The 12468-nt window shown below is 45.2% G+C and overlaps 1 protein-coding gene across 1 annotated transcript in view; it reads left to right on the top strand.

Moving 5' to 3' along the window:
- ATP6V1D (ATPase H+ transporting V1 subunit D) overlaps nt 1–12468 on the top strand; it is a 238305-nt gene that overhangs the window by 194936 nt on the left and 30901 nt on the right. The window contains exon 8 of the mRNA XM_069638720.1: nt 7291–7369. Coding sequence (XP_069494821.1) covers nt 7291–7369 — 79 coding nt within the window. The remainder of the gene's footprint in view (nt 1–7290; nt 7370–12468) is intronic.

The raw sequence follows: 12468 nt of genomic DNA, 5'->3' as shown, positions 1-12468 counted from the left end.
GAATGAAGTCTACCTGGAAATTCAATCATGGTTGGCGCAGAGTTCCTTAGCATTGAACAGTGAAACAGCGCTTCTCATTATTGCCTCCGGACCCTGCATAAAGCAACCTGATGACCTTTTATGCAAATTATTTCATCACTGGGATTCAAATCCCAGGCATTAAATCTGTAAAAACATTGGGTGTTGATCACAAGCTGTCCATGAAACATGTCTCACAAGTCTGCTCCTCTTGTGGTCATGTGATTAAACTAATCCATCACATTCGTCCCTATATCTCCATTGAAAATAGATCACTGTTGGCAACAGAGCTAGTCAATTTCCGCCTGGACTACTGCAACAGCCTGTTGGCCGGCACCTCTGAGACCAATCTGCAGCGCCTACAGACCTCTCAAAATGGCAGAATCGGAGCCATTCATGGACTCCAAACGTGAACATATCCCCTTATTCAGGAAAGCTCTACAGTGGCTGCCTGTGAAACCCTACAAATGCCAACACAAAGCAGCCCCCCCAATATCTCTTGGACAGAATATCCACTAAACAGCCCGTGCAGACATTACGATCCAATGATACTCTCACATTGAATCAACCACGTTATCGCTTGGAAAAATCTGGTGGTAGACATTTTGAGATCCACGCATCCAGGGAATGGAACGCAGTCATGATGGATAGAAGTACCTCTTCCTCTCTGATGATCTTTCAGAAATCAGCGAAGAGACTCCTTTCAACCTGGCTTAATCATTCCTCTCTAACTATCTCTTTCCCTTTTTGACTCCTTAGGCCCATGGGCGTACAGCGCCTTACAAAAATTCATAAATAACCACTACTGTTAGAATTTACCATAGCTGCAATCCTACACCAGAAGTATTACATTACTGTCAAATGAGTACCCCACACTTCTAGAGTCCCAACTCTTTGATGTTGAACACCCAGGAGTTTAAGGACACTGAAAAGTGATGCCTTTTTTTATAATCGTGGATGTGAAATCAATCAGCATTCAGGTCTTCGAAGACCTCAATCCCCTTCAGTGGCAAAAATGCATGGCAATTCCAGATACGCATACGAAGGTTAGCATTTGCAAAGGAAAAATTACATTACACCCCTTGCAAAAGATACAGTCAGATAGAATACGTAGAACAGGGAACAGTTTAAACCCCCAAAACCTCAGAAAGGGGGCGCGTTAATGTTTTTTTTATAGGCATTTATATTGCCAAACGTTGGGCCCTTAAAACATATTAGGTCAGAGTCTCGCCACCCCCCCCCCCTCTTAGAGGGTCCTCTTGGGCATTTCCTCACCCCCCTACCCCGTCAACGCAAGGGGCATCCCGTGGGGGTCTTGGGAGGCTGAGAACTCAAACATCCACAAACAGAAGACGCAGTTCTATCTTGATTGACTGGATTGCCCCTGCCAGATAAAACATCAGTTCGGGTACTGGGCAACTTAGGTCTGCTACCACAGTCCACTAGACCCTCATTCTGCATCCATATAATCCTCAGCTCCTTCAGGGACATCTGATTGGCCTCCACCCCACTACCCAACCCCATCTCTGATTAGGGGTATGCCGGACCATACCCACCGGGCTTTGGAGCCGAATTACGAGCAGAAGCTTGACCCGGTCGAACATTGGCAGCTTTTGAAGCTTCCACATTTCTAAAATCTCTTGCTGCCAAATCGGTCAAGGATTTAGCCAACAAATGTATCACCTCCAAATATGATTCCAGTGTTTCTGCATCTTTCTCACATCTATCCATCAAGTCCCTGAACGTACCCCTTTTTTCCATAAAGGCTGTCACAAGCCTATTAAAATGCTGAACAAAATATGGAATATGATCTGCATTTGAACCCAGAAGAAACTGAGCAGCCAGCTCAAAAACCACCACACAATCTCTTGACAAACTGTAGGGCACGGAATCCTGAGTGGGAGCAGGAAACCGATTCCGAAAGCCACACTCTTGATTGTGGACTGCCCTGGTCCATTGTGACAGATGGAATGCATGCGAGTTCTTTAAACTGCCTGCTCTGCTGCAAACCAGCATTGCCAGCACAGTACTCCAGGAAGTCCCGAGATATTCTCTGGTTTCGTTCTCTTGTGGAGGCACCACCAGACTCCTCCAAACTGAAGGGATCGACCTCATTGGCATCATCCAGGATCAGGTAGTTCCACACCTAATCGGTTCCCACATCTTGCGTACCTCCATCGATTCCGAGCCACCCAGAAAGGCAGTTCTCTGCATAATAGCAGTCAATTGAGTGCTCTAAGGCTTCTAAAAAGCACCCTGGCAAACACTAGTAACATCCTCAGCCAAAAGCCTCGGTAAAAACCCTCGAAACAGGGGCCTTGCTGGTCCCTCACAGAACAGCGCTAGAGCAGGGGCGGAGGCAGAAATGGAAGCTTGGATAACTAAGTAAGGGGTGAGGACATCTGTAGGACCCCCTGAGACAACTAACATGGAGACTTGGGGGTAGCTCCTCTGCTTTCCAGGAGGACCCTCTCCCAGGCCATCCAAGTTCTCAACAAAAGCAGCCTCCATATTGCTCATGACACTTAGATCTGGGCCAACCACAGCACCCCTGGTGATGTTAATTAGGGTCACAGAGCGGAGATCCCTCCCTCCTTCCTCACCCCCTAGGGCCGGCTCACTGTGGCCCCCCAGTCAATCGTAGCCTGCTTAAACAACTTATGGGCATCCGGCATCATTTACTGCTGCACCCCCCCCCCCCCTTTTGCTTGATTTCCCCCCAGACCTTTCCAAAAATGGGTGCACGAAAGACCAAAGTTAGTAGCTAGTGGTAGCTGGTAAACCCCCTGAGTTTCACAGGGCAACACAGAGTAACACACCATTTCTCGATGCTTCTCAAAACTTTAAAAAGCCACAAACCTTCACTGCCTCCAATGGCGTAACTCAGCGTTCCTCAGATCACCTCCAAGCTGTGGCATGTGCTTGCCGCTTACAGTTTGCCACTTGTCAGCCACAAGAGAACCTCCTCCCCTCCCAGGTTGGGGGCAATGCCGGCCCAGGTACTCCGGAACACCACAGGAAACCACACGATAGCTGGTTGCCGCGAGTGCTCGCTCCTGCAGCACTAGAGGAAATGACCTAGAGACTGGGCATACAAGGTCAAGCCGCACTGGTCATGCAGCCTCTTCTGACGTCCTGGATATTACATCCTCCTGCTGATTGCACCGTGAATGGAGTGAAATGGTTTAAGAAGAAACATTTTAAAACGCAACACATAAAATCACATCATCCTAATATTCATAAAACAATTCCATGAAAATGCATAAAATTATACACTATCAAATATTAAAACTTCTAAAATATAATAAATAGGGGACCTATCTCAGCAAGTCCATAGATTTTCCAAATACAGCCACTGCTAAACCATCCAAAGTATTCTGAACATTCAAACACCTCCTCCATAATGAGTCCTCGTCGCACCAATTAATTCCAGAGAATAATGTATGCATGAATCTCCTCCTATTGGCATTCATTGACTTGCAGTGCAGTAGCAGATGTCTAATTGTTTCAGTTTTGTCCCATTCCCGGCAGAATCTGAAGTTGCTCTCCGCTAATTAATTAACTCTTCTCCTCAGTAAAACCTCTTTAGCCAACAACAAATTCCAGCTAAGTTTCAACAGGATTGGCCAATAAAATCGATTAGGGAATTGTATTAGAATACTAGAGAGGATTCCTCTCTTTTTGTGTTCATGCGAAAGATATTTTTTATAGATGGTAAGAAAGGAACATATCAGTAGTAACTATCCAGTCCTGATCAAACAAAGCACAAATTGTACAGACTTCAGGCTTACTTCACTATGATCGATTAAGTTACCCATATCCTCATACATAGTTACACATGGGATAAATCATCTTCTGAAACAATGTAAGCAATTTCAACGTTACCTCGACTCCCAATGACCAAATTCCTAATTCATATCTGATGGCAGAACATACAACCCTTTTTGCTGTTACCTACCCAATCTACCAACTGGTACTAATATACCTTTTCTCTCCTCCTTCTCATTCCTTGGTATCTTGTCTCTTGAATGGAACTCATGTTTGCTTTTCACCAATATGTCTCTTGTTTTGATATTACTTCTCATCAAACGTTTTTCATTGATGAAATTCTGTATCATAAATATGCTGGTGAGTGATTTCTTTCTCTTTTTCACAGCTTTAACATGGGGTTAGATCTCACTCTATCCAGCAGATTGCCCATAAATAATCGAAGTGCTGGACATTGAAAGCCTGCATTTTTCACTCTAGGTTACTGTGCTTCATCATTTCATTTCATTGAAATTAGACTTTATTTATGTAATATACCATCAGCCACATGGCTTTGCATATACAACATGTGGAAACGTACATGTACGCAACACAAAGGAACATCAATTGCCCCATCTTTTAAAACATCAGGTAAGAAGGGCGTGCATTGAATCCAGAGTATGCAATCCATCATGATTAAAAGAATCAGTTAATCACAAAAACATGATCAGTAAAAGCCATACACTCTAAAAATGATAAAATCATCTTAAATCATTGCATTGTGAAAAGAAACAATTAAATACATTATCAGGAAACAATGTTCAGAATTTCTGCACACTTCCAAAAAAATTGTAACTAGATAAAATATCAAACTTTCATCACATCCATTTAAAAATGTTGCCCAGAGAAGTTCATCCAAATTGACATTATTATTGTATCTTTTAGATAGCCAGATCTCAAACCGGCTAAGCTTTCACAATCTAATAATATGTGCTCGAGACTTAACTAGCAGACCTTCTTCCCAACGGGGTTCACCAAACTCCAGAGATTTCGGTGCCAGGGTGTGCAACGCTCCTCATGCTTCTCTCAGGGAGGACAGTCCTCGTCCTAGGGCCAGTCACAAGGCCAAGGTTCAAGAGGCAGAGGTAGAGGTAGAGGCAGATCCTCATCTGGGAGAGGCTCAGCCCCTCCCAAACAATGACATGCCATTTCAGGTCCCCTGCCATGCCACTCCAGTAGGAGGCCGAATCACTCAATTCACCCACGCATGGGAGGGGATAACATCGGATAAGTGGGTGTTGTCCACCGTAGCAGGCAGCTATTGTAACAAGCTGGTACAAAGACCACTCTACCACCTGCCGAGACAGAAGAAGATGACAGCACAAGAACAAACAATACTACTGGAGGAAATAAAGGCTCTACTCTACAAGGACACCATAGATATCGTCCCGGCAAACTAGGTAATCAAGGGTATTTATTCAATGTTCTTCCTTGTCCCAAAGAAAGACATTACCATGCGCCCAGTACTAGATCAGCACCCTGTGAACAACTATGTCAAACCACAAAAGTTTTGCACGAAAGCGCTCCAAGAGGTGATTCCACCCCTGAAACTGGGACACTACATGGCGACACAAGACATGAAAGATGCATATTTTCATAGTTCAATGCACAGAAAACACCTGCGTTTCAGGATGGCGGGAGTACACTACCAGTTCAAAGTACTCCCATTCGGCATCACCTCGGCACCAAGAGTATTCACAAAGGTGCTCGCAGTCATGGCAGCACACCTGCGCAGAAAGTCCATCCCAGTATACCCTTATCTGGACGACTGACTAATCACTGGGGAAACACCTCAAATTTGCAGATTAAACATACAAGACAATCAACGTTCTCTTCAATTTGGGTTTCTCCATAAACGAGAAGAAATCAAGTCTAGTCCATAATCAATTTCTAGTGGCTATCCTAAACATAATAGAGGAGCTGGCATTCCCCTGAAACGAGAGAGTACAGAACATGCTGTTGCAGGTACCTCACTACAAGGTTGATCACCAGATAACTGTACGCAAAGCAATGCACTTACTCAGGATGATGGCTTCATGCATTCACTTGGATCCACACGGGCCCCTGATCATGTGTCCAATGCAGGAATGGTTAGCGAAACAGTGGTCTCAGGCAAGCGGAACAGTGGGATGATCTAGTGGTTGTTTTGCTAACCCTGGTTCAGGCTCTTCATGGTGGTCCAAGGACAACCTGTTAAAAGGAAAACCTTTTCACGTTCCACTAGCACAAGTGATCCTAACTACAGACTCCTCACTCGCCGGATGGGACACCCACTTCCTCCACCACACAGCTCACAGCCAGTGGACACACGCTTCTGCCCAAAGACGTATCAACTTCCTAGAACTCTTGGCAGTCCTCAAGGCTCTTCAGGCCTTTCAGCAACATCTCAAGGGTGAAACGGTACAGGTCCTCACAGACAGCACCACGGCCATGTTCTATCTGAACAAGCAAGGAGGCACACACTCTAAAAGTCTGTCCAAGCTATCCCAAAAAATATGGAAGTGGGCCGAGCCGCTTATCTTACAGGAATATCAGAAGTGGTGTATGAACTCTACTTCCGATCTCATTTATGCATCCTTTTAATAATTTGCTGGCTGCCTAAACGGGAGCGGCTGTCACGTTTAAACCTCCTTTGGATCCCAAGCATCCAATTCATGCGATGGCCAAATATGATCCTGCCTGCTTTAGGTAGGGCTATTTTTAGTCGCATTCATATTCTTTTGTTTAAAGAAAAAGTTTAGCCGTCAAACTCCTTCAGGGGGTTCAATGCAAGATTGTCGCCTTGGGGCTATGTGCCAAGGAAGAAACTACTATTCCCAACTGTAAGTGACTTCAAAGTCCAAGTCTGCAGATCACAGGGGTTTGCCATGCAATGTTTTGCATTGGGACCCAAGTCTTACATCACAGACAAACCATAGAGCTACAATGCTCATGGCTTTCGAGCTGGTCCATTCAGTCCAGAACAGGGAAGAATGTGGCTAGGACATCACTATGCGACAGTGGTTTGGATTTTAAAGCCAGGTTGCTGGTGTCTATTCTGAAGTTAATCAACAGTTCTGTGAACTGGAGGAAAAAAGAACACCATTTCATCCTGTAGATATATTTTTTTTTATTCAAGAAAATGTAAATCAATACAATGCTTCTTTTTGAAACTGAGTAACAATCTGTATTATACCGAACAGTAGTTCTCTTAAGGAGGCAAAACTTAATTGGACTGGGAAGGGTCTGCAAGCAAATAATGGTGTTTCTCAGATGTTCGCAGAACCAGATTGACTGCTGTATTATTTATTTATTTGATGTTGCTGGAGGGTTGGATTTGAAAAGAGAGAAGCTACAAAATGTTGATTGTAATATGAAGGGTTGCATGAAATAGCCTGCTCACAATATTTGCTGCAAAGTGGATCAGTTTGTCCCGTCCCTGATTGTTGTGCGACTGAATCCTCTCCTTTCTTCCAAACACTGCAGTGATCATTCCCAGAATTGAGCGGACGCTGTCTTACATTATCACAGAACTGGATGAAAGGGAGAGAGAAGAGTTTTACAGGTAAGCCACACCCTCCTCGGTCGATTCTTCACCCCCTACACGAGATGAAATCAACATGCTTTTGGAGGTTGGATTGGGAAGCAAGCACTCAAACCGGTAACAAGGAGAAGTCACTTCAGCATTGGCATGTCACAATTTGTTTAATAGGTTTTTGTTTTTTTGTTTCATAGCAGTCTGAATGTTTTTCTTTAGCAGGTAGAATGAGATATTAAGGGTCATACTGATTGGTAGTGCCTTCTACCACTATGACAATTCTGTCAAACGGGTGAGAGAAATTGAACAGCTGCCAAAGAACCTTAGAAAATGTCATCTTGGCTAGCAGAGCAGCATCTTGGCCTAGCCAGAGGCTTCAGTGAGAGTGGCTAGGCTAGCAAAACCTGTACTGTAGATGGTGGCACAATGCCATTGTCGAAAGGCTATCTCTTATGGTGACCCTTGCTGGTGCCAACATCTGGAGAAAGATGTAGGGAAATAAAAGGCTACCTTATCTAATGCCGCTATTCTATTGGATGTTCTATTGTTCTGATGGAATGGTGGGTGGAGGCCCATCCAGATGAATTAACTATTGGGGAAGAAGCATACGGTACAAAGGGTTAAACTGTCTCAAGCCGATGTCTAGATGCTGCCCACCTCCTCAAAAAATAGATGGGATAATGAAATGGTGTTAGTGCGTGACTGTACAGGACCACAATACACTGGAAGTTGGTGTAAGTTCTCAAAGGGTTAAACCGATTTCCCAGATCATAGCGGATTAGCAGCGAATCCTCTCCTTCTGTCATAGCCTCACTCTGGAGCCTTCACTGCACATGCATCGTACATTCATTCCATCATGACCTGCTTGTGTACAAATGCCCATCACTGTACTCCTGTACTCTTAGACCAGGCGCCTCCACATCTTAACATTACACTGCAACTATAGATCAAGAACACAATGTACACAGGTAACTTTGGATCAAAGATGAAGCATGTTTACACTCAAGATGTCTTTGCTGTAAATCTTTTATCATTACGAGGTTAAATACTTATTATATTAGTCCATCAGAACATCCTTTGTACTTACTGTGAACATTTTGTCAGTCCTCTACATCCACCATAAAGTCTACATGGCAGCATTGCCTCCCAACCTGCATAGCAGAGTATGCTTCATAGGTCTTTAGTGTTTCCAACCTCAGTAACGTGATGAGGTTTCACATGGTTACCCCTTGGTTTTCCCGTGACCACATTTCATGGAAAGGTTTTTATAAGCAATTTGTTTTTCAATCATTTTAGACAAGGCAAGCACACGTGTAAAATCCTAGTATGTCAGCTCTAAGTTATTATTAAGAGCCTAATTTATTTTTTCCTTGTCCCAAAGTCAAAGCGAGAGTCCTGACAGTATCTCCTTCTCGATCTCTCTTTACCTGTCCCAGCAAGTGTTACCTGCTAGTCCCAGCAATACTGACTTGCCAGGCTCTTTGCTATTGCAGTTCATTAGGTTTCTCTGGATCTGTAGGTTTCATCCACAGGGCTGTCAAGTTACAGCCCTGCTCTTTTGCCTGCTGCACTGTTCTGCTTTGCTCTAATGGTCTTGCCTCCCATATCCTCTACCAGCTGCTAGCTTTCTTGGCTAGGTCATTGCTCGTCTTTTACTCTGAAACACATGGTACCCATGCCTTCTCTCAACCCTCTGCCCAATGTTTTACTCGTCTTGATTACTTCTAACTTCCTTTACTCTGCCCCCCCCCTCCTCAGATGCTCTCGTCTCGCCGCTCAGTCCACTTTCCACCACTTAACTGTTGTTTCCCACCTCCAAACCAAATCCTCCTCCTGCATCCATTCTCTCCACTCGCTCTGTGCTGCTCCCTCGTCTACAAACTCCCATACTCTGGCCCACCCCATCCCCTTAGTCCCATCCTGCCTGCAATGGATACATCTAGTTCTATTAGTGATCTGGCTGTTGGACGGTTAGTTTGCTGCATGTCCCTTTTCCACACATGCAATACTAGTCTTTGCATCTTCTGTAGACTCCTGTACACTGTGCAAGCCAGGTGAGCCCGTATGCATGGCAGTGGCACGGACTGCTAGTCGGTTTTATTTGGCGGAAAATCTATTTTACACTTCAATCACAATAAGATAGATTGCATACAAAAACATGTAATATAACACAGGCTCCCTCATAAAGCTTTTTTGTCGCCTAAGTGAACAAATATGGTTTGGCCTAATTCTTAAGGAAATCAACCTCTGAAGTGTTTCTAGTCATTAAAATGTTAATACAGCGTGGAGGATCCGAATTCAGCAATAATTTGGCCTCGATCGCAACACATCATCCTAGGCATCATATTACACGCTACTGAGCACATTCATTTTGGTTCAACAGCTCTGCCAGTTGGAAGGTGAGCCTTTGTTATGTATCGTCCCAACTCTATCCAGTGAAAGCTTAAATTACATATACATTTGTTGCTGATGTACAAACTAATAGAGTTCCTGCCTTTCTATGAATATATACATTTCTCAGGAGTCTGAGCCAATATTATCTTGCCCATGTAAATAGGGGGAGGAGGAACAGTCACTGGTCTTTTGTGCCTCTATTTTCGTAAGAGGACTTCAGTGCTCCGGGCTTGTTCTGTTAACATGTGACTTGCTCTGTGTCTGGGTCAATGGCTTTGATGACAAGGTTGGAGATGAAGCCCTGGTGGACACTCCATACCTGCTCTGGAGTTTGCATCACTTAGCAGGTGGCCTTCCCTCTCGCCCCATTTCCCTACATGACCAATGGCATCTGGCACACCCCTCTGTGCAGTGGACCATCATTGGCCTATAAGCCTCATAGAGCACCTACTCAACCTATGTGTTTATGCTAGCAATAAGCTCAGCACTCTTCTTCAGTAGCTCGTATGCTTAGTTTCCTTGATCTCCTGGGAATGCGAGAGTCGGAAGGTATGTCTTGTGCACCTCATCACTTCAGGCGCCCAAAAGCAGGAAGTGCAGAAAATGACAGCTTTAGTGTTGGAAAGACGCGCTCCCTGAGATAACTATATTTAATTTAGGGTGAAGATGTGCAATCTTCATCTCTTGGTAATGAGCATTCTCCCATCGGGAATGCAACAGTCCATAACTCTTGAGTGTTGGGGATGGATGAGGTTCAAACCTTGACAAGGTGCCCAATCTTCTTATCCATTTCTGGAGAGTTGCAATTTAAAGTGCCACGCTTGCCGTTTTTCCTTTTTTTTAAGAATGCCCCAGCTTCATCAGCACACATCCTTGCTGCTCTGCTCCATCACTGGACAGTGCTATGGGATGGAAGGAGCCATACTGGAGTGCTTTAGATTTGGTGTTTGGGCAAATTGCTCCCCCCACCCCACCCTCTCTACACCACCTTTCCAGCCAGATATTGGTGCCACGGGTCATTTTAAATTCCAAGAAGTGATATCTATGGAAAGTTTTTAAATAACTTAAAAGCTGTTGTTTTAGCTGATCTGTGACAACCGTAAAAAAAACCCAGCCAAAAGCTATATATATATATATATATATATATATATATATATATATATATATATTTCTGATGTTTGTTAATCTGCTTAGAATCACATGCTGTGCATAGGTCCGACATCCAGTGGTCACTGCGGAGTATTGCATTTTGTTTTTCGTAGTCGAAAAGGGGACGTCGACAAGGCGTGTCTGTAACACTATCCCTATAGTGACGTGCGTTGTACCCACAATCCCTCACGCATCGAGGTCCCTCAGATTGTTTTTTTCCGCCCAGCTTCTGGTCGCCTTACGCGGAGCTCCTAGAGAGACATTGCAAATACTTACTACGGACCTCGGTCCTTAATTATACTTATTATATTGTTAAAGATCCCTCCCCTCGACGTTAGCTGGGAAGCTGTTTCTCCGCCGAGCAAGTTTTCGACGGAGGGGAAGAGACGGAGGAGATCCTTCGGCGCTGCCGAACACGTGGCCTGGCCTCGCCGGCCAACATAAAGTAGGGAGAGTGGGGGTTCGAACTTTTATCTTCTCTTTGAGAATGTCTTTCTTTCTCCCCTATCTTTCCCTTGGGGTTGTTATCACCAGTTATTATTGCCTCAGCTATGGAGAGGACACCTTTTAAGTTTTGCCCACGCTGTAGGGGCAAATACATTTGGAAGGATAAACACAAGCTCTGTAATCGTTGCTTGCCCCTCGATCATAAGGAGGACAGCTGCGCGGCCTGTAAGCTCTTGAAACCAAGAACTCTTAAAGAACGAAAAGTTAAGAGGTGGGCGGACTACGCTATGTCGAAGTCAATTTCTTCACCCGCCGCCGCTGTTACAGAAAGTGACGAGGAGGGTGATAACTCGACGTCCGTTTCGGAAGTCATTAACCCCCAGAAGGAGCGCTCGCGCTCCTCGACGTCCGTCCCCGGCCCCGACGGGCTCGGCTCACGCCCTGCTTATGGGGATGAACACCCCTTCGACAAGGACGCACATAGACCCCATAGGCCTAAGCACACAACCCACGCTCTTCTTCGTCGAAGACGAAGGATCCATCAGCGCCGAAGGGGACGCAGGGCACTCCGGCGTCTACCTCAGACCGTAAGGGTCCCAAGCCCCACCCGCAAACGCAGCCGCGACCAGCGATTGGGCTTTCATCAAACACGGGCGCTACCTCAAAATCATCCGACGTAACGCTCCATAGAGCGGCCGTCGAGGAACAACGCGTAACGCAGGCAACGTCGACACCAGAGCCCTCTACTGACAATCTCGTTGTCGAGAGCCTGGCGAGAATTGTTTCCGAAGACAAACGTAAGCGGACGACGAAACAAACGTCGAATACCGCACAAAAAGCTATAGAAACGCCGAAAAAGCACAAGAGTAGCTAGGAACTGCCCCCTTCATCTAAGGGCACTTCTGAACTACCGGAGGGCTTTTCAGAGGGCGACGGAAATCTTTCTTCGACGTTGTGGGAGCGTTCCAAGCGTTTTGAAGGTGAAAACACTGATTCCCCCCTCTAGACTATTCAGGGGTCCCCCATGAGACCCTTGAAAGACTCCATTCTTGTATGGAGAAAATGGAAAGGTTTTTGGGAAGCCAAAACCCACCCACACACAAAAGACCAAGATAATGGCCCCAGGATGACCCTAG

This window comes from Ambystoma mexicanum, chromosome 14, assembly GCF_040938575.1.
Source record: "Ambystoma mexicanum isolate Mex_15411 chromosome 14, UKY_AmexF1_1, whole genome shotgun sequence".
NCBI classification, from domain to species: domain Eukaryota; kingdom Metazoa; phylum Chordata; class Amphibia; order Caudata; family Ambystomatidae; genus Ambystoma; species Ambystoma mexicanum.
The sequence above is the reverse complement of the archived record's forward strand: the minus strand, read 5'-3'. Positions and strand labels throughout refer to the sequence as shown.